The sequence below is a fragment of the Castor canadensis genome, chromosome 1, assembly GCF_047511655.1.
Source record: "Castor canadensis chromosome 1, mCasCan1.hap1v2, whole genome shotgun sequence".
Taxonomy (NCBI): Eukaryota; Metazoa; Chordata; class Mammalia; order Rodentia; family Castoridae; genus Castor; species Castor canadensis.
In genome coordinates, this window is record NC_133386.1 from 203,847,419 (window position 1) to 203,870,721 (window position 23,303).

Below are 23,303 nucleotides of genomic sequence, written 5' to 3' on the forward strand. Positions count from 1 at the left end.
AAAGTTTCATGATTTGCAAATATTTTTTCCAATTCACTGATTTGGCTTTTTACTCTCTTGATAGTATCCTTTGCACAAAGATTTTTAATTTTGGTAAAATACAGTTTATTTGGGATTTTTGGTTCTTTTTTCATTTTTTTTTCTTCTGTCACCTTGTGCTTTTGCTGTCATGTCTAAGAAAGCTAATCAAATCTAATGTCACTTTTTCCAGTGTCTTTTTTCTTTTCTTTTCTTTTCTGTACTGAGGATTGAACCCAGAGCCTTGTGCATGTTAGGCAAGTGCTCTACGACTGACCCACAATCTCAGCCTGGATCTTGTGATTCTCCTTTCTCAGCCTCTTGGGTAGCTTGGATTGTACATGTGTACTGTCACACCGGCTCCTGTTGTTTTCTACTAAGAGTTTTATAGTTTTAGCTCTTAGGTTTTATAACTTTACCTTTTATTTTGAGGTGTTTTGTTTCATGTGGTGTAATGTAAGGTTCCAATTTCATTGCTCTTTACATGTGGATATCCAATTTTCCCAGCACTCTTTGTTGAAATGTATTTAATCTTAATTTAAGTTTGATAGCCACATGTGGCTAGCAGGTGTCATATATTGGGTAATACAGATTTAGATAATCATACAGTTTTCTCCTTTGGATCACTAAGTGGAGTGCTAATTCTCAGAGCTAACAAACACATTTGCATTCCTGGCATATCATACTAGTTAGAAATACTTTGTTTTAGTTACTTGTTCATGTTCCCTTTTCGTAGTAGCTTAATTTGAATGTCTATGGGAATTGTTTAGAAAAAGATTGTGGGGCTGGTGAGAATTGGCTCACCTTGGTAGTATGCGTGAAGCCCTTAGGTCAAACCTCAGTGCCACCAAAGAAAAAGAAAAAGAAGTATAAAAAAAGAAAGAAAAAGACTGTGCCTTCTTAAAAGATGTTCTCAGGCCAGGCTCTGGTGGCTCACTCCTGTAATCCTAGTTACTCAGGAGGCAGAGATCCAGAGGATTGTGATTCAAAGCCAGCCCAAGGCAAATAGTTCTCAAGATCCTATTTTGAAAAACCCATCACAAAAAAGGGCTGAGTGGCTCAAGTGGTAGAGTGTCTGCCTAGCAAACCCCAGTGCTTCCAAGGGCTGGCATGGCACTCATGGGAGGCCAGTAACTTCCTTAGGCTACCTAAAAGCACTTACTATGAAAGTTATCTGGAATAGAAACAGAGCACAATAGTAAGTCCGTTGGAGATTAGCTGATTTCCTCTGTTAAAATTTTAAAATGGCTTTGCCTTTTGGGCTTTACCTGTAGCAGAAATTGTGTTATTCGCCTACTTATCTCCAGGATTATTGTGAGGATTAGTTATGTTCTTAAAACACTTACGAGCTGTATTATAGAAGTTTATGTTAATTAGGGTTTACATCAGCATTGGGGATAGGGGAAAAAAACACTTATCCTTGATAGTATTAAAACTGACACAAGTAATTTTTCACACTGTTGCTGACTCCCTACTTGAAACAGCCAAAAAGAAATCAAGAATTTGTATTTCTTTTTCTGTTTTCTTTAAGAAATGGGAATGTCTTAGCTGGAGCATGATCCTTCCCTATGTCCTTAAGCTTTCTGTACTTAAAATGCTAATGGAAGAAGTACTTTTGAATATAGGAAGAAGGAAAGCATGTAAAAAGACAGGAGAGTTGGGGGAGCTTCTTATACCATGTTAGAAACACTGGGATGGGGCCAGGCTTCCTGTATAATTGGGATGATAGGTACATGCCACCATGCCCAGTTTTTTATAAATTGGTTGACATGGGGGAGTCTCTTGAACTTTCTGCCCAGGCTGGCCTGGAATCAAGATCTCCACCTCCCATGTAGCTAGGATTATAGGCATGAGACACCACACCTGGCCCAACAACTTGTTATTGTCCATTTATTTGATGATAGACATCCTGGTGGGTATGAAGTAGTATCTCATTGTGGTTTTGATTTTCAGTTTCCTAGTAACTAATGATACTAAGCGTCTTTTCATCTGATTATTGGCTATTTGTGTATCTTCTTTGGAAAGACATTTTGTCTTCAAAGCTAAATGTTTACATCTGCTATTTAGCATGCTGTTGTTTCAATTAACTTTCTTGATCTGAGATAAGAGAAGTTTGGTCTTTTAGTTCATGTTTTAATTTATTCTTGAGGTTGTTTTACAAATCTAATTTTAGAAACGACTCTCCTGTGAGAAACGGTATTTTGTATGTTCCCTTGAATGTCGTCCATAAAGACAGTTTGACCTCACTTTGAAAAGCCTGTGATCAACAGACAACATATTTAGCAGATCCTATTTGGTTATGCTTTTATTGTGAATTTGTATCTCTTGGCTTAAAGAATTAGCAAAGGGTAAAAATCATAGGTAAGGAATCTAGTGGTTCATTAAAATTTTGTTACATTCAGTGCATTTTTAGAACATCAGCTGATCTTAAGCTGAGAGAAACGAAAGATCTGTATGACAAGGAAAATTGATGCTTGACATAGCAACTGAGTTTGAAAGTAGCACTCTATATGTAAGCAACACTATGACCACTTGTGACATAGCATGAAAAAGTGCATGATTTCTGCTGGGCAGTAGCTCATTCCTATAATCCTAGCTACTCAGGAGCAGAGATCAGGAAGATCGTGGTTTGAAGCCAGTCCAGGGAAATAGTTCGCAAGACCCTATCTCAAAAATATCCAACACAAAACAGGGTGGTAGAATGGCTCAAGTGGTATAGCACCTGCCTAGCAAGCTTGAAGACCTGAGTTTGAATCCCAGTACATGATTTTTTTTATGTCTCTTCTTTCCCAGCGTGGTACCATGAGACGACGCTATGAAGATGATGGCATTTCAGATGATGAAATTGAAGGCAAAAGAACTTTTGACTTGGAAGAGAAACTCCATACCAACAAATACAATGCTAATTTTGTTACTTTTATGGAGGGAAAAGGTCAGTATCATTTTGGTTCAGACCCCCACCCTTGATGTAGGAAATCATAGACTCTGAGAACTATGGATTTAGCGTCTGTACAACTAAAATACTATTACATAAAGCCATTTATACATAACTCTCCCCTCTACCCTTCTACTCATGAGTCATTCTCTGCTATATTAGTAGTCTTTTATTAGGGTAGGAATGTTGTTAGAGTTTTTCTCCTAAAGGCATTTTCCTTCTCTCATCCTTTGGTTTGGGTTAAATTAAAAATACTATAATACATCTTCTTGTATGCATATACTCACCCCACTGAAACAGAGGTGGGATACCTCATGTATTGTGTAGCTTTGATAACCTGGCAAACTGATAAAGGTATCATTTGTGTAGTGGAGTGGTCAGAATTAATTTTTTGACTGTTAAGAGACAGGATAATAAATTCTACTTAGGATTTATGAAATAGTAGTATTACCTTCTGCTTTTAATTCAGGTTTCCTGTGGAAATACAGACTTAACAAATCCCTCAACCCCTGCTTCTTAGTGTGCTTTTCCCATTAGTAACAAGCATGTATTTGTTGTCTAGCACAACTATATACACAGAATAACAAACATTATTTATACCTATTACATCTTTTATTATGATCCTTTTATCCTTTTCCAACAAGACCTCTTGTCTTTCTAATAAGTGTTTTCCTGTGGTGACAGATTTTAATGTTGAGTATATCCAGCGGGGTGGCTTGAGAGATCCTCTGATTTTCAAGAATTCTGATGGACTTGGAATAAAGTAAGTGTTCTGGGCCTGGCTGGATGTGATTATGAAATGACCCTCAGGGCTCAGACAGTGGTAGTATTGAGAACTCAGAGCAGTAGGTAATTGAAAATAATTTTCTTTTGTTACACAAATGACTCATAAGAAAATGAAAAAATATAGGTAAGGTAAAAAGAAATTTAAATCTCTTGAAATCTTCTACCCTTAGATAATCATTATTAACATTTTGTTATATTTTTTTCTATGTATGTATGTAAATATACATTCATTTATATTTAAGAAATAATTTTCAACCTCAATGTGAAGATAGATGTGCCTGATTAGGGAGTTCTCAATACTTTTCATAGTGGAAGAAAAAAACTTCCACTACGTAGAGAAGTTGTGCTTTCCATTCCATTTACACCTACTGATGTTCATTTCATAGAATGCCGGATCCAGACTTCACTGTGAATGATGTCAAAATGTGTGTGGGTAAGTACCAAGCTTTTGGTCTCTGCATCTTTGAGCCTAACAGCTAAGGCTTAGGAACATTGAAGTATATACTTGATTAGAAACTATTACTTCATTAGCAACTAAGAATTTTCCTAAATAGAATTACAAAAGTTGCCTCATTTAATACTCACTAAGCATAGGAACTAGGAATTCAGGGATGATAACTCTTACATGCGATAAGGCAGTAAAATCATTTGGAAATTTTTCCAGCCAAACATGAAACAAAAGGATTTGTTTTGTTTGTTTGACTCTTTCCTCCATAACACTCTTCTGAACTGAAACTCCAGTGCCATTCTTTGCTTTGGAAACTAAGTATTGCAGTACCAAGTCTTGACCACTTGAGGGCCCTTGTTAGACGTCTGGATAAACTGTAAGAAGTGAAAGTCATAGGTAGCCGGATTTCTCAGATCCCTTTGCTGTGCTTTTGTTAGATTTAGTCATCTGTCTGTATTTCCTGTTACTTAGCACAGCTCCTGGAGTGTAGTAAGTGCTCAGTAAATCAGATGAATAATTAAAACATTTTCCCACTCTTCATTAGCAGAGCTTTCTCAGGAGGCCTCCCCTACTTGAATACTTACAAGTCCATCATTTTACTTCCTTTCTTAATGGACTTCCAGGACAGTAATTCTTTGAATTCATGACACAGCTGATAACCATAACTTTTCTCTGTTGGTTTATGGTCCACAAATGACTTGCATGAGAATCATCTGTGAAAACTTGTTAAAAATACAGATTCCTAGAGGATTCTGGGAAGATGGCTGGCTTTTCTTCCCTCCTAGATGGTATAGATATATTAGCAGAATCTGTCTGATATAACTATTTTGGAACTCCACATTGAAAGTTTGCAACTTCCAGGGGACGATTTGGACAGTAAAGTACATTTCATTCCAATGAATTTTAGATCTTAGCACAGTAGTAGCCACTCCTCCCTGCCCCCTGCCAACAAGGCTGCATGTGAAGCAGCTGTACATGTGTTTCCTGGACCTATTGGTACACAGCTCAGAGAAGCCAGGATGAATAGAAAGAGACCTTTTCATATATTGAGGGATCTGTGCTTTGATCACTGAGGTACAGGAAAAAAAGGCAGGTGGAGGTGGCCACTGTTGTACTTCCTCAGCTGTCATAAGGCCTTCCCCTATTAACCAGGTGACTTCCATGGTATTTAAAAAGCCAATGTAGGCTGGGCATCAGTGGCTCACACCTGTAATTCTAGCTACTCAGGAGGTAGAGATCAGGAGGATCACAGTTTGAAGCCAGTTGGACAAATAGTTTGCAAGACCCTATCTCGTGAAAATACTCAACACAAAAAAAGGGCTGGCGGAGTGGCTCAACTGGTAGAGCATCTGCCTAGCAAGTGTGAGGTCCTGAGTTCAAACCCAGTACCAGCTACAAAAATAAATAAATAACTGAAGCAGAGAAAGAGTTGGAGCATGGCGGTGGTTGGAGACTTTAAAATTTGTTTCTTGATAATACATAGAAAAACTAGATAGAAGATAAGTAAGGAAATAGAAGCCTTAACACAGTAAATCAGTTAGATCAAACAGCCATACACAGAATGCCCAACAATATTCTTCTCAAGCATATGGGGCATTTTCCAAGATAAATCATATGTTAGGCTACAAATAAATTGTAATAGATTTAAACAGAAGTATCAAAGCAACTTCTCCAACTATAGCTGGAAAAAGTTACAAGTCAATAACAGAAGTAAAACTGGAGGTTCACAAAGTTAAACAACGCACTCTTAACCAATGGAATAAAGAAGAAAGCACAGCATATCAAAATTTAGGAGATGAAACAAAAGTAGCAATATAGAGAAAATCGTAGTTGTTAATGTTTGTATTAAACAACATGAAATCTACTAGGTACCAGAGCTCACACCTGTAATCCTAGCTACATGGGAGGCAAAGATCAGGAGGATCAAGGTTCGAAGCCAGCCTCTGGCAAATAGTTCTTTTTTTGGGTGCACCATTCCCGGAGGTACTGCAATACTAGGTCAATGCATGGAGTGGACGGAGCAAGCTCCATATTCCATCTCCCTGTTCCAAATATCCATTTAATATATTGTCCTCGGATAGAGGACGTATCAGATATTAAACTGATAAGAACAGATACTACACTTGATCTTAGCCAAAAGGCCGAGAAGCGATGGCAAATAGTTCTTGAGACCCTATTTTGAAAACACTTATCACAAAAACGGGCCAGCAACAGAGTGGCTCAAGTGGTAAGAGCACCTGCTTAGCAAGTGTGAGGCCCTGAATTCAATCCCAGTGCCACCAAGAAAAAACAGAAAATCTTGGCTGGAGGTTTAGCTCTAGCAGTAGGACACATACCTTACAAGTGCAAAGCCCTGAGTTCAAACCCCAGTACTGCCAAAAAAAAAGTGTCTCTAAAAACATCAAAAAAACGCAAAACTCCCAAGAATTCTTCAGTTAACAACCTAATACTACAATTTAAGGAACTAGTAAATGAAGAACAAAGTAAACCTAAAGTTAGTGAAGGAAAGAAATAATAATTAGAGCAGAGATCAATGAAATAGAGAACAGAAAACCATTTCTGCTGCTGAAACATATCAGGCTGAGTCCAACCAGGGACTTTGAATATGTCGGGAAAAGCAGACTTTTCCAGGAGAGAAAAGACCACCTATTTGGCTTTGTGGCTGTCCTGACAAAGAATTGTGACAGCCTCATGAGCCTGGTGAATTGGGAATGCACCATCCTGGAACAAAAGGGAGCTCTATGGGAAGGAGATTTGTTAAACTCAGAAGCTTTTCAAGGGATTATCCATGCTCACCACTGAAATGTAAATTTGAGCCACTTCTATTTCACCCAGATGTGTAACCTTTGGGCACAGTATGCCTGATCACCGTGGAGGAAGATAAGGACTGGAGACCAGTCGTCACCGTCAAACAAATCTTATTAGGAATACAGAAATTTCTAAGTGAACCAAATATCCAAAACCAAGCTCGACCTAGCTCAAGCAGAGGCCTACATGATTTACTGTAGGAAAGGGGATTTGAACTACATGATTTACTGGGGAAAGGGTTTGAACACAAATCAACAGTTTGCCCTCTTACAAGTTGCAACCTCGGGTCACTGTGAAAAGGAAGGGATTGGTTTGGCAAGAACTTGTTTACAACCTTCTGCAAATCTAAGTCACTCCATACAAATTACTAGTCACTGGAAGGGTTGGGCAGACAACCATCTTCCATTTCTTGATTTGCTGAATTACTCTAGTTTTTCATGCAGGGTCTCTCCTTTCAGTCTTTTTATTATTATATAAAACTTGCTTTTATTTTAATATTGATATCAGTATTTCCACTGTTGTAAAATAGTAAACTCTTATGTTCATTTAAGTCTCTAGGGAGCTAGTTCCTTTCTCTCGGATGCAAGCATACTTCACACCATTCAGAGCTCTCCACAGCCCCTGACTGTTGACAAAGAAAACCATGCTGGTCCCTTCTTCACCATATTTGTTCTCTGCAGAACCTAGGCTGTTGCTTATGAGCCTCGGATCCAAAGTCAGCCAATGTCTCCATTCTGCACCACTTCCTTTGTGTTTATATGGTGTTTTGTCTGTGCTGCTGTTTAAATTGTATGTTAAAAAAATACAGAAGACTATAAGAGGGTACTATTCAGTTGTTCACCAGCAAACTGAATAACCTACATGTGGCTACGGCCATACTTCCTTGAATGTGCCTGATCTTGATTGAATAACCTAGAAGCAATTGACAAATTCCTAGATCCATATAACCTATCAAGACTGGTGAAGAAATAGAAAATCTGAATAGGTTTATAGTTAGAAGATTGAATCAGTATTTAAAAGTCTCCCAACAAAGAAAAGCCTGGGCCTAGTGGCTTAATTGGTAAATTCTACCAAGCATTTGAACCAGACCTCCTCAGACTTCGCCAAATAATTGAAGAAGGATCACTTCTTAACTGATTCTGTATGGACAGCATTACCTTGATACCAAAGGCAGAACAATAAAAGAAAACGACAGGGGACTAGGACTGGAGGTGTAGCTCAAGTGGTAGAACACCTGCCTAGTAAGCCCGAAGTGCTGGGTTCAAACCCCAGTACTTAAAAAAAAAAAACCCAAAAGACCAAAATCCCTTATTAACATTGATGCCAGCATCCACAACAAAATACCAACAAACAGAATTCAGCTTTATATTGAAAAGATTATACACCATGACCAAGAATTATTTCTGCGAAATAAAGATGTTTCAAAAACTGCCAGTTGAATAGACGTTTCCCCAAAGAAGATACACAGATGGTCAATAAGCAAATGAATACATGCTCTTGCTCAATATCACCTAGATCCTGCTTCGTACCTATGTGAAGTATAGTTACCATAAAAAGAAAAATTCCATGTTCATGGGTTGGAAAACTGCAGTTTTTGATGGGGGGTGGGGGTTTCTGGATTGGAACTCCGGGCCTTGAACATGCTGGACAAGCACTGTACCAGCGAGCTGCGCTCAGTTTAATATTCATCTTGGTACTTAATAAGATGCTAAAGCTACACAGAGTGATTCTCATATTCAGTGCAATCCCTTTCAAAACCCTAACGATGTTATTTTGCAGAAATAGAAATACTCATCCTGAAATTCACATAGAATCTCCAGGGGTCTTGAAGACCAAAATGTCCTTGAAAAAGAAGAGAATGAGAAGATACACTGTCCTTAGTTCAAAAGTTAATACAAGCTATAGAAATCAAAATAATGTGTTGCTGGTATAAAGATGGACATACAGACCAATGGAATAGAATAAAGAGCCTAGTAGTAAACACTCATATGGTCAGATGATTTTAGACAAGTGTACCAAGACCATTCATGGGTGAAGGGCAGTTTTTTCAACAAATGGTGCTGGGAAAACTGAGTACTACATGCAAAAATACAAAAATTACTCAAATGTATTAAAGACCTAAATGTAAGACCTAAAACTTTATAAAACTTAGAAGAAAACAAATAAAGGTTCATGATAATGGATTTGGCAGTGATTTCTTTGATGTGACACCAGCTGGCAATAAATAGATAATTTGGGCTAATTAAAAATTTCAAAACTTATATACCAAAAGACATGACCATAGTAAAAAGGCATCTTAGAGAATGGGAGAAAATATTTACCAATCCTGTGTCTAGTGTATATAGAGAACTAAGACTCAACAACTAAAAATTCAGTTCAAAAAGGGGCAAAGGAACAGATGTCTTCAGAGACGATATACAAATGACCAATAAAGACACAAGCAAATGCTCAGCAATACAAATTATTAGGGAAATGCAAACCACAGCTACAGTTGGTTGTAGAGTGATGCTTAGCAGGGATGAAACCATGGGTCAATACCTAGCACTATAAAACAAGAACCTACAGTGAAATATATCACTTTATATCCTTCTCTACCCTTTATTGACAGTTTTTTACTCTCTCTCTTTAGGTCACCATTTTCTTAATCTTACAGTTGTACTTACTTTATGTACCTCGTCTTAGGCTGTTGCCTCTGCTTGGAGTTGTCTGTTTTTAATCTTCCCTTAATAGAATTTTACTTATCCTTCCACCTGTTTTCCTAATGTCTTTCCTGATCAGCAGATAAAAATAATGAAATTTTCCTTTTGTTTTTACTGGTGTTCAATTGAACATATGCTTTGTACTAAACATTTTACTTCATTGACTTCAGATCCTCACAAAGTGACATTAGTCAAGAAGGTATTAGGGCTTTCTTAGAGAAGTTGCATAACTTTCCCACGTTATGTTGGAGATGAGATTAAACTTCATTCTCTTTGGCTCCAAGGCTGTTGCTTTCTCCTTGTACTAGTTAAAGCTAATTCCTGTGGTATTCTGCATTTTGTTGTAGTTATCATAGTAGATGGAGAATCTGATAATAAATAATTATTGACAAGTTTGCAGGAAGAAAAGACCCATTAAACTGAAAAATGGACAAATTCAAATTTAACTTGGTACCCACTAAATCATGAATCCTTTATTCAATTTGTGGGATAGATTGGGTCAGTCTTCAAATCTGCATCACTGCTTTGTCTTGCAAATTACTGACACTTATTTTCTCATATACGAATGGATATTGACACTTAGCATTTAGAATTGTTAGGATTAAGTGAGTGATTGAATAAAAGATTTAACACCTGATGGTGAGGTAAACATAGCATAGGAAGTAATTGTTAGTTTTTAACTGTACCTGTTGTTTCTTTTCCCTTCTCTGTGATTTGATTATGATTATCTATCTGAAATGAGAACCTTTATCCTTGTCTATTACTAAATGCCCTAAATAAGAGAGGACAGTTTATTTCCTTTCTCTTATGTTTTTCATTCTTAATATGTTTAAGAATATTAGTGGTTCAGTAGAGATGATCAATGGTTCTTTCATGGCAGGGAGTCGTCGGATGGTGGATGTTATGGATGTGAACACACAGAAAGGCATCGAAATGACCATGGCTCAGTGGACACGCTACTATGAGACCCCAGAGGAGGAGCGAGAGAAACTCTATAATGTCATCAGCCTAGAGTTTAGCCATACCAGGCTGGAGAACATGGTGCAGAGGCCTTCCACGGTTAGTCTTCATTTTCTTCATAAGGCCATTGTCACCAAAAGGATTGTTTTTATGCTGGGAAAATATATTACTTTTTTGCACATACCAAGATTAAGCAGAATGTGAAGAGAATATTTGGTAGGATTAACTTGTGATTTTTACAAGGCTCTTCATTTTTCAAAATCACTTTTACAGATTTAGAATCATTCTGACTTGGATTACCAATAATTTAATTTAGGAACATTGACTTTTGCATGTAATGGAGAGGAATCTTAAAATTCACTCTTACGGCTAGACACACTGGCTCATACCTTTAATCCCAGCTACTTGGGAGGTAGAGATCAGGAGGATTGAGGTTCAAGGCCAACCCTGGGAAAAAGTTAGTGAGACCCTATCTCAACCAAATAATCAGAGTGGTGGTACGTAACTGTCACCCCAGCTATATATCCCAGACCAGACATGATCAGACATAGGTCTGATCATGGTCTAAGGCTGGCCCCAGGCATAAAGCAAGACCCTGTCTGAAAGATAACCTAAAGCAAAAATGTCTGAAGGTGTAGCTCAAGTGACAGAGTACTTGTCTAGCAAGCATAAGGCCCTGAGTTCAAACCCCAGTACTGCCCCTTACCCCCCTCGAAAAAATTCATTCTTATAACTGTTGGTGGGAAGTTTGTTTAAGAAATTTCTGTCTTGGTGTTCTACAGGCCTTCTGGCCCAGGGGCACCATCAGGGGTTGTGGGTGGTGTGGGAGTATAGCAGCAGTGCCCACTTCCAGGCAGCTGTGGCAGCTCCTCCACCTTGCTACAGTCCAACATGCTAGATCTGGATGAGGACTAGGACAACATGGACGTGATCAGTAATAATGCCTTATTAATGGATATGAACACCTTTCAGCCCTCAGTCCTGTGATGCCAACATCCCCATTATCAATGATAAACCAAATCAAGTTCAAATATGAGTCAGATTTAAAGAATCTCTTCATTATAGTTGATGAATCTGAAAGTCATGTTAGTACAATTGAAATTTACATTACTTATAGGATTATTACTAAGACATCTCATGGGGAATTTGACTCCAGTGAATTTGAAGTTAGGAGATGTTATCAAGATTATCTTTGGGCTGGTGGAGTGCCTCAAGTGGTAAGAGTGCTTGCCTAGCAAGCATGAGGTCCTGAGTTCAGTGTGTGTGTGTGTGTGTGTGTGTGTGTGTGTGTGTGTGTGTGTAGATACATATTGTTGATCATCACCTTTAACATTTAATTCTCACTGCACAAGCTTGGTAACTCTTCTCACAAGAAGTAAGAAGAATAGGGATGCAGTCAGAGCTATTGTATCCTCCATGAGAGCAGTTAAAAACTGGCCAGGGAAGTTTATGGAACTGAATAACCTTAATGAAATATTTAGTCAGAAAATTAATAGATAAAATATTTCAAAGAATTTATAAGGAAGAAAGGGAATATTTTGATTAAATGAAAGAATATGACTCCACCAAGTGCCAGTGGCTCATGCCTGTAATACTACTTCATCAAGAGGCAGATACCAGGAGGTTCACTGTTCAAAGCCAGCCCCAGGCAAATAGTTTGTGAGACCCTATCTTGAAAATACCCAACTCAGAAAGGGCTGGCGGAGTGGCTCAAGTGGTAGAGCACCTGCCTATCAAGCATGAAGCCCTGAGTTCAAAGTCCATTTACCTCCAAAGGAAAAAAAAAGAATATGATCCAATTATTCTGTGGTTGGCATCCAGAAGAAAATATGATTGATGTTCTGAAAGGTATTGCCAGTTGCATTGACAAATGTAGTAAGGGCACTGAAAAAGCAAATGTTTGGCCTCTGAGAGGACTTGCTTCATACATGAGTATGTGTTTTATAGTGCTGTTTAATCAGTACTATGAAAAGAAGAGACAAAATGTAAGCAGAACTGGATTCCAGAGTCAAAACTTTGACTTAACAAAAGGGGAGCTCCAGAGAGATTACTTACAGAAGAGACTGGAAAACTTGAAGATAAAGTGGAATGTGCTAATAATGCCTGGAAAGCAGATTGGGAAAGATGGAAACAAAATATACAAAATGATACTCAGTATTTACAGGTATGGTTGAGGAGAGTATCCACTATTATGAACAGTGCCTTGCTACAGGGGAATCATTCCTTACATCACAGACTGACCTCCACTTGGAAGAAAACTGAAAATAAACTTTAGTCCCATTGAAGACTTCTGTTTGATCTTTGAGGGACACCATCATTCAACCAAAGTTTTTCTTTTTGGATTCTCTATAATCTTTATAAAGTAGATGAAAAATGTTTCATACTATATGAAAACCAACAATTTTAGAACTTAGATATTTCAGGTCATCAATATGAATTTGGGAGATAAATATATATATATACACACATATATAGAGAGAGATCTAGGATATATTTTATGCAGATATTTTAAATATGTTGTAAAGACTTTTAATAAAAGCTTTAATAAAGGTGGGAAAAGAAATTTCTATCCTATAGGTTTGCATTTGCTGAGATACTTAGGAGGAAACTGGTTTAGAGCTAGAGAGATGGGTTGTTTGACTAGAATCTAAAGGCTGATGACTAAGAATAGATTGGCAATCAATCTGTGTGTGTTTGTGTGTATGACTTGAGTTTGAACTCCGGGCTTCACACTTAATGAGCAGGTGCTCACAAAGCAGGTTCTCTACTGCTTTAGCCACACTTTCAGTCCATTTTGCTCTGGTTATTTTGGAGATAAGGTCTTGGGACCTATTTGCCTGAACTGGCCTCAAACTGTCATCCACCAGATCACATTCTCCCAAGTAGCTAGGATTGCAGGTGTGAGCCACCAGCACCTAGCTTGGCAACCCATCCTTAGGTTAAGGTAGTTTCATTTGTTTTTGATCTTTCACTCTCCTAAAGGCAAATTTTTATTTAATCCATCTCTTGGCAAAGTACTGTCTATGTACACAGTATTGGGAATACTTCTTTCCCTGAGGGGTATTGATTTCACTTTTAGAATGTACTTAATTATTTAAATCGTGACTCAGACCTTGTGTGAAGCAAGTTGTGGTGATGCAAGCGTATAGTTCTAGCTACTCAGGAAGCTGAGGCAGGAGGATCTTGAACCCGTGAGTTCAAGACTAGCTTGGGCAATAACAACAAAAACTCAACTTAAGTCTGGTATTCTTCTTACTACAGCAGAACTTGGAATGTTATAGTATATAAAAGTCATGGTCTTAGTGTTTTATTGTATCTCCATTAAATTCCTAATTATATCCTTTGACTTTCAAAGTTAAAATGTGGCAATTGCTTATATATCCTACTAAGTTGTATTATTACTATCACCAATATCAGAACATTGATACATAGACAAAGGAGGAAAATGTTCTCAGTATTTTGCTGTTGTCTGAAGAGATAGTGTAATCTGTTTCTCTCTCTCTCTCTCTCTCTCTCTCTCTCTCTCTCTCTCTCTCTCATTGGTGGTATTGGAGTTTGAACTCAGGGCCTTGCACTTGCTAGGCAGGCATTCTACCTCTTGAACCACGCCCTCATCCCTGAGATAGTATAATTTTTTGTCATTGCTTCTTGTTACTAGAGATGCTACAATTGAAAGCAGAAATTCTTATTAAGAAAAGCTTCTTCTTCCCCTAGAATAACAAGAACCCTTTCTGTATTACTTACCATAATTTGTTTAGGCAAATGAAAATACAGGAACATAGGTGTTTAGAAGTTAGCCTCTCAGTAGCCAAACACATTCTACTTAATAAGTAAAGAATTCAGGCTTGCAAGAGCAAGACCCTAAGTTCAATCCCCAGTACCGTCCTCCCCCCAAAAAAATGAAAAAAAAAATTAATAATAACATTGTTTGTAAATGTATTTCCTTGTATTTCTAGAATTTTAATTTAAAATAATATGATTGTAGCTATACATATAAAGCTTGATCTAGGTCATAGTATTCTACTAAAATTTAGAAATGGGATTAAAGGTTTGGCCAAGTATAGGGTGCCTGCCTAGCAAGCATGAGACCCTCCTTAGTCAAAAAAAAAAAAAAGAATGGTTTAGAAATATATGGCTTCATGTAGCATCCTGCATTTAATTTGTCTCTAGTTTTGATAATACATTGCTACACCATTTTAAAAATGAGAAGAGTGCTATACCATTACATAGAGATTAGAACCTATGAGACGGCTCAGAAATAGAAAATTTAAACTAGACAACAGAGGCCACAATGTGCCAGTGTATATCAGGGACCTAAAACATGGCTAGAAAGATTGAGTATTACCAAGGTTGCTTCCTAAAAGCAAGCAAGCATTTTGTGACCTTGCTATGTAAGCAGTAACATGCTTTTTCTACTGGTACTTTTCCCCTTAGAATATCCTTTTATTTATCCTGCTCTTTCCTAGTCCATCTCAATAATGTTCTTTACAGAAACAATTCTATTGAGGTCAAGTTGACATAGAGTAGAGTTCATGCCCTTTTTTCATTTTGTTTTTTTGAGAGAGGGTCTCACTATGTAGCCCATTTTGGCCTTGATTTCATGATCCTCCTGCTTGAACCATCCACAGTGCTGCGATTTACAGGGATGCACCACTATGCTTGGCTTATTCATGCCCATTTAAGTGTGTCTTTCAATGATAAATTTGTTAATGTAAGTACCACCACAATCAACATATAGAACATTTCCTGTTAATATTTCCTAACCCCGGAGCTTCATAATCTCTTATTCCTTGTGATCCTCACCATGTTCAGAGCTCATTTATTCTTCAAGAGCTTACCACACAGCTGGACACTGGTGGCTCACGCCTGTAATCTTAGGTACTCAGGAGGCAGAGAGTAAGAGGATCTTGGTTTGAAGCCAGCCCCAGGCAAATAGTTCTCAAGACCCTATCTCCAAAAATACCTAACACAAAAGAGGGCTGGTGGAGTAGTGTTCAAGTGTAGAGCACCTGCCTAGCAAGTGTGAGGCCCTGAGTTCAAACCCCTCCAAGCTTACCACATGCTAAACACTGTGTTAGGTGCTGAAGGTACAGTGGAAAGTGGAAAATAGGATCATTCTTGTATTCTAAAAATGTTAGAGACTCACTGGGAAGAAAGACAAAATACGATATGGAAAGTGCTTCAAAAGAACATAAGTACTGGGGATGAGACTGTAGCTTTGGTAGAGCACTTTCCTAGCATGTGTGAGGCCCTGGGTGAGGGGAAAAAAAAAAAAGCAAGTAAATACAGAATATTGTGTGACCATATAGAAAACAATCTCCTAATTTAAACTGGAAGAGATTTTAAGGGCAAGATCTTTGGAGATCCCTAAACTTAACCTAAAGGAAAATAATGAGACAAAGAGAGGGAGAATGAAATTGCAAGCAGAAAGATTACCATGTGTAAAAGTAAAGTGGGCATCTTTTATATGCCCATTGTAGGAGCTAGCAAAAATTGGAGGGCTTGGGTGAGAAGAGTGATCGTTTATTGCTGTCATTCTAGCAGTAACAGAGTGATAGGTAAAACATGGCAACAAATGAGCTGGGAGATGTGTGGCCCAGTGGAAGAGCACTTTACCCCCAGCATAGCAAAAGCAAAATAAAATAAAACAGACATAATGCGTGCATTTGTTTGGTAATAGGGAAACCAGTTAACAAAAAAAGTGGACTCATCAGTTTGGCCCTAGTTTTTTTGGACATAGGACAGGTTGAAATTGATGATTATCCTTATTGGAGACATGCTATCTTAGGGATCTTGGTATTTAGCAAAGGGCCTATAGAGACTAAGCATTAATCTAAAAAGTAAATATGGACACATTACTACAAATTCTGTAGTCTGCAGATGCCTAATAATACCAAAGAAAGGGAGACAAGAATGAATTAATAAGTTACTGGTGACAAATTCTGTTTTCTCTGAATGAACACTTGATAAAAATAAATATGTGTTCCCAACCTTTCCTCTCCCCATCCAGACATGAGAGCTTATAGTGTATTGAAGAAGTACATTGCATCGTTATTCTGTCAAAGCCTTTCCAAAGGACAGTACAAGGAAATAGGAGATGCTGGTGGCCGCTACATTAAGAAATAGAAAGTAGGTTTTAAGTGAAGGAAAGAAAGGCATTTGTCAATACTTATTTAAAACTGTTGGTACCTGAGTAGAGTTTCTTTGAAATGGAGCCACAAGTTATTTCTGTGATGTTTGTCTTGTGATCCTAAGATTTATCCATTTTTAATCCTAAGATTTTTAATTGCTTGTAATTGCTTTTTGGTGTATATTAAAAGGAATTCTGTTGTTCTTGACTTTAAGATACTCATTAACCCCATCTTTCCTTTGGAGCCTAAATGTTTCCACCTCCTTTTAAAGGTGGATTTCATTGACTGGGTAGACAACATGTGGCCAAGGCATTTGAAGGAAAGCCAGACTGAATCAACAAATGCCATCTTGGAGATGCAGTACCCTAAAGTGCAGAAGTAAGTGACTTGTCCTACGTTTTCCTCAGTGCTCTATGTGAGACAAGTGATAGTAAGGAATACTTCTTCCCTTTCAAGATTTGCTGGGTACTAATCATCAAAAAGATGAATTATGTAGAGTGGATGTTCCAAAAGGAAGAGTATGTGTGAGAGTTACCAGAGTACATGCTCTCATGAGTAAAGGAAAAGCTATCCTTCTGGCAGTGTGATGATTTAAAATTGCATTCCTTCTACCTGTGAGGAGTTGATTAGATGGAAGATGGAGTAAACAGGAAGAGTGTGGTGTTTGGTGAGCAGGTGCTTTTTTTTTTTTTTCTCCTTTTTTTAGGTCAGTGCACTAATGCTGCTGCTTTTCTTTGGGTCAGGTACTGTCTAATGAGTGTTCGAGGCTGCTATACTGACTTCCATGTGGACTTTGGTGGTACCTCTGTTTGGTATCACATCCACCAAGGTGGAAAGGTACGATCATAGTTGTTGGGGGATTGGAATCTGAAGCTGATTATATGACATTGCTTCAGGTCATGCATGCTTATTATACCCTAGAATTGAGTCTATTAATAAAACTCTCCCTATTCATATCTGATGAGAATTGTAGATTAAGTTGCCCTTTGTGGCTATAGTTTCAGTAGGAGTTTTAGTATTTATCTTGTCCATTGCTACTACACCAGTATTAGCCCAATTCTTAGGAAATCTCAGCAGTCCTGTTTTTTAGACTTCGAAAGCAGAGTTCTCCAAATGAAGCAAAGAAGGTAAATTTAAGAGGACAACACAATTTCTGTAGTGGAAATATAATAATAGAGTGATGGGAATACAAATTTTGGATAGATTCACAGTGAAATCAGCAAATTAGGATCCAATCAACTTTCCCTGTATGGAAGCATTGATGTGAAATGTGGCCCAAGGTAGACTTTACATCTTTCTGAGGATGTAAATAGATAAGAGAACCTTCATTCGTAAAATTATATTCTAGCTTCTCAGAGTGTGTCTGAATTCTGTGTGAAAATGGAAATCTAGAATTAATATCAGAAGTTTACAGTGTTAGCCTTTTTTAGCCCTACTAGATCTGAACGCATTTATGAGCAAAAGTAGAACTGGAATGAAAACAGATAATGGGTTTTTTTAAATGGAAGGTCTTAATGTAGAACAACTATATCTCCAAATCCAAAAGTCGCTTTGTTTACTTTAGATCTTAAGTGGTATCTTAAATTCTGTCCTATTGGTCTTATTTACTACCTTGTAATAAAGCAGCCCCAGGCCAGTCTCTTGAAGGTATAGCACTTAAATAATGGGGCTGTTTAAGACTAGAGAGGCAAGACAACCAGGGCTTATAATTAACTGCCCAGATAATGAGCCCGAGGCCCCTTTTCTTTCTGAGTCCTGAATGGGTTATGTGTTCTGTACCCAAGGATGATCAAGTGGTTGACAGAGAAAAATCTACTTCCTTGGGCCCTCAGAGTTGCTCAAATAGTCAGGTCGTGTGTGACTATTGTTTGTGTGTTTTTTATCTGGTGACATTAGCTATGCACTTGAGTATCAGTTGAGGGAGAGGACTGGGTCAAGTCAATGGCTGTTAACAGACTGAAGTTTTTTAACTCACAGGTCTTCTGGCTCATCCCCCCTACAGCCCACAACCTGGAGCTGTACGAGAATTGGCTGCTGTCAGGGAAACAGGGAGACATCTTTCTGGGTGACCGTGTGTCAGATTGCCAACGCATTGAGCTCAAGCAGGGCTATACCTTCGTCATTCCTTCAGGTAAGCAAGCAAGGTGGGGAAAGTTTCCTAGATACTTTTTTTTTTTCCCCTGTCTTTTTTTCATGCTGGGATTGAACCCAGGGCCTTGCCTATGCTAGGCAAGCGCTCTACCACTGAGCGCTTAATATCAGAAGTTTATCCCAGCCCCTTTCTTTTCTTAAGGAAAAGGAAACTGATGGATCACCACCAAAAATGGTTATGATGCTGGGGTGGGCAGCAAACAATGGTATCCTTTCTTGTTGTTACGGAGTAGATGCTGAGAATATGAATGTTAAAAAAAAAAAAAAACAACTTTAAAACTTAAGTATGTATCAGAATTGCCAGTGGAAGCTTTTCAAAAGATCTACATGTTCGGACCCCACATTAGCCTCAGTAGTTTAAAATCTCTATTTGAGTCCAGCCTGGGCTATATAGTGAGACCCTGTCTTTAAAAAAAAAAAAGTAATCTGAGAAAACCATACTGCATACTTCAGTGTGTGCTTTCAGCTTCTGTTTCTGCACCCGTTTGTTTCTTCCAGGCTGGATTCACGCTGTGTATACTCCTACAGACACGTTAGTATTTGGAGGCAATTTTTTGCATAGTTTCAATATCCCCATGCAATTAAAGATATACAACATTGAAGATCGGACACGGGTAAGTAATTTTGTGTAACATTTGGGTGTGAAGGGGTTTACTCCCATTTAATTAAGACAGATGTTAGTGGGACATGGTGGTGCATACCTATAATCTCAGCACTCTGGGAGACCAAGACAGGAGGATTATGAGTTCAAAACCAACCTGAGCTACATATGTCAAGACTCGATCTCAAATTTCTCAAAAAAAAAGCCAAAATGCGTGTGCTGGTGGCTCATGCCTATAATCCTAGCTACATGGGAGGCTGAAATTGGGAGGATCCTGGTTCAAAACCAGCTGGGGCAAATAGTTTGTAAGATTCCATCTCCAAAATAACCAGAGGAAAATGAACTAGAGGTGTGGTTTAAGTGGTAGAGAGTGCCTGGTTTGCAAGCGCTGATGCCCTGAATTTAAACCCTAGTCCCACCAAAAATAAAATAAAAAAAAGAGAGGGAGATGTTACAAGAGATTCATGGATAGTTTGTAAAAACTTTCAGTTTTCCTGTGGGTTAAAATGCACTATCCACATATTGGGAACACAGGAAAATAAATTAAAATCTTCATACTTGGTTTTGAGACTCCAGTTCTTTGAAATTCTTGGTGTCTTGGATTTTTATAGGATCCAAGTTGGATATCTGGTTAATCTCCAGAGCCATAATTTTCATTTTTATGTTCATGAAATAATTTGGTGTAATTGAGTTTATCAACTCAATTTTCACAGCTTTAAATTCCTGTACCTTTTTTTTTTTTCCTTGGTGGTACTGGGGTTCGAACTCAGGGCCTCACGCTTGCTAGGCTGGTGCTCTGCGACTTAAGGTACACCTCTAGCCCATCATGTATCTTTATTCTTTAAAACATAAATGTATTTACTGTCTTTCTTAACTGGGGTTTCATGAAAGAATCAAACCTTACAGAAAATAATTGTATGTGTCTTATTTTCTCAGTTTTCCTTTGATAGTACATAGCTGACTGGTACCATTCTAGATAAATAAGAAAAAGAGTTAAAAGAGAGTTAATTATTACATACTATCAATACCTAAGGCAAGAGTTGTTCAGCTTTTTCTGTAAAGAATCAGATAGTAATTTATTTTAGGCTTTCTGGGCCATAAAGTATTTGTTGCAACTATTTAATCCTGTCTTGTAGTATGAAATATTTAAATATCTTATACTCATATTCCAAGCCAGCCTGAGACCCTGTCACAACAGAAAAAACTGGGTGTGGTAGCACACATCTGTCTTCTCAGCTACTGGGAGAGGCATAAGTAGGAGGATTGAAGTCCAGGCTGTCCTGGGCAAAAAAAATGAGACTATCTCAAAGATAATGAGAACAAAAAACACTGGCGGCATGGCTCGAGTGCTTGAGCACTTGCCTGGTAGGTGCAAACCACTGAGTTAAAAAGATACATGTAGGTATCTTTGAAAACAATTTCATCCCAGTCTTAGAAATTAATATGTTCTGTGATACTTGGCAGCATAGGTAAAATGTACTATGGACAAATTGAATGTGTGATGTTGTGATTATTATTAATATAGTCTGATAAGTTATGAGTAAAAAACAAAAATTTTTTTTTTCCCCTACAATTAGACTTTGCTGTTGTCCAAGTTGGCCCTGAACTCCTGGGCTCAAAAGATCCTTCTGCTTCAGTCCCCAAGTAACTGGAACTACAGGCATGCACCATCATGCCTGCTAAAAATATTAGAAATTTAATACCTTTATTTTCTTCCCTCCCTCCCTGTTTTTTTCTCAGTATTAGGGATTGAACCCAGGACCTCGTTCTTGCTAGGCAAGTACTCTACCACTTGAGCCAGGTCCCCAACCCCTCTGTGGAATTTTTTTCTTCGTCTTCTTTTTTTCCTGCTTTTTAGTAGTAATCTGACATCACCTAGGCCCCCTTTTTATTTTGTTTTTGAGATAGAGTCTCACTAACTTTGGCTGATCCTCCTGCCTCCAGCCTCCTGAGTAACTGGGATTACAGGTGTGCACACCTGACTATTATCCTACCCTCTGGCAGGATAATATATCCCAAACTTTTATTTTCTTCTTATTCTTTTTTTCTATTCTTTTTCTTTTTGATAGTACTAGGGTTGAACTTAGAAGGCCTTGCCCTTGCTAGGCAGGCACAATACCACTTGAGCCACTCTGCCAGCCCTGTATTTTTTTGATAATTTCTCACTCAACCAAGACTGATTTCTTGGTGGTTCTGAACAGTCTTCCCAAATACGTTCCCAAGACCAACATTTCCTACATTGATGGATCGGCTTAAGTTCTTCCTTTGGATACCAATTGAGTTTGCAGGTTGACTGGCAAGATTTTTTCCTGAGTTCATTATTTTAGTGATTGTGTCTACCTTATTTTTCTTTCCTTGAAAATTGTCATCATTGCCCTATTTCTCATTACTCTGTTCCTGTGTAGGTTCCAAATAAATTCCGCTATCCATTCTACTATGAGATGTGTTGGTACGTGTTAGAGCGCTATGTGTACTGTATAACCAGCCGCTCCCACCTAACTAAGGAATTTCAGAAAGAATCCCTCAGCATGGGTGAGTGTTCTCCTATACAAACTTTCAAGACAATATTTGGCCCAGGAATATTCAGGAGGTTGTTGCTTAGTAGTTATGTTTTTGGGTTTTGATTTTTATTTCCCTACTTGGAAGTACCAAATTTATTCATTGGAATTGGATACTAGATACCCATCCAGATAGGATTATCAGAATAAATGAAATACTGTGAATTTGGTCTTTGTCTGAGTTGCTAGTACTTAGTTCCTCAAGAAAGGTGATGAGTTATCTAATATTTTTATTATATAAAGAATAGTCCTTGGCACAATAAAAAATAAGAATGTATCATTAGAACAACTTTCTTAGCCACTCTGCTACTAAGAAGTTAACATGCATTAAATTCTTACCATTACCTGTGAAGTAGGTATAATTATCCTTGTTTTACAAAGGACAACATCAAGGTTCAAGGGGATTAAAAACTTGCCCTTAATCTTATAGTTAATAAGTGGCAGCTTGAACCAGGCTGATCATATTCTAAAATCTGTTTTCTTAACCTCTATACCTTTTCCCCAACATCTGTCAAGAGAAATGTTTAATTGGATGACATGGTAGTCTCAGTACACATTTTTTAGACTGTTTTCATATCTTTAATTAGAACCAACACTGATTTGCTGTGATCACATTACTATAGAACTTTCAATCGAAGAAAGATAATTTTTGCTTTAACATTTTCTTACTGTACAACTTACTCATGATTTATGCTCTCTTTTGAATATTAAAAATAAAAATGCTCAACCAGTATGTGAAAGCAGCATGGTCCAATCTTGTTTTAAAATACATCTAGACTATTGTGGTGGTACACCCCAATAATCAATGAGGCAAGGAGGATGAGGCAGGAAGATCTTGAATGGGGGCAGGGGAGAGAAATGACCCAAGCCTTGTATGCACATATGAATAATAAAAGAAAAAAAAATTTAAAAAAAAAAAAAGGAAGATCATGAATTCAAGACCAGCCTGGGCTAAAATGCATCTAATCTAGTCACCACATATGCAGGGAAAAATACATTGCAACTAGTTGTTATCCTAGTGTACAGAAATAAGGGACAATTTACTTATACCTTCTTGCATTTTTTTAAAGGAAACGTGTTCTTTTTATAATAATTTTTAAAAAGACCAGTGAACATTATCACTGTTTTAATTATCAAAACCTTTGTTTTCAAAAAGTAGCCACTTTGTTTTGTTACCATATTGCTAGAATTTCAACTCCTCAAAGCTT

The 23,303-nt window shown here is 37.8% G+C and overlaps 1 protein-coding gene and 1 non-coding gene across 5 annotated transcripts in view; one reads left to right on the forward strand and one right to left on the reverse strand.

Annotated features, from left to right (window-relative positions):
* Positions 1-23,303, forward strand: part of Kdm2a (lysine demethylase 2A) — a 91,965-nt gene that overhangs the window by 43,680 nt on the left and 24,982 nt on the right. For 3 of the 4 annotated variants that reach the window (XM_074049957.1, XM_074049950.1, XM_074049963.1), the window contains 9 exons: positions 2,812-2,950; positions 3,638-3,716; positions 4,126-4,172; positions 10,575-10,753; positions 17,057-17,163; positions 17,529-17,622; positions 18,763-18,916; positions 19,435-19,550; positions 21,943-22,069. In XM_074049957.1, coding sequence (XP_073906058.1) covers positions 2,812-2,950; positions 3,638-3,716; positions 4,126-4,172; positions 10,575-10,753; positions 17,057-17,163; positions 17,529-17,622; positions 18,763-18,916; positions 19,435-19,550; positions 21,943-22,069 — 1,042 coding nt within the window. Of the gene's footprint in view, positions 1-2,810; positions 2,951-3,637; positions 3,717-4,125; positions 4,173-10,574; positions 10,754-17,056; positions 17,164-17,528; positions 17,623-18,762; positions 18,917-19,434; positions 19,551-21,942; positions 22,070-23,303 lie in introns of those variants that run through there. The other variant, XM_020161564.2, reaches the window with a different exon arrangement.
* On the reverse strand, positions 6,149-6,340 carry LOC141415785 (U2 spliceosomal RNA). The gene has a single exon (XR_012440737.1). It is a non-coding gene; the product is annotated as a U2 spliceosomal RNA (small nuclear RNA).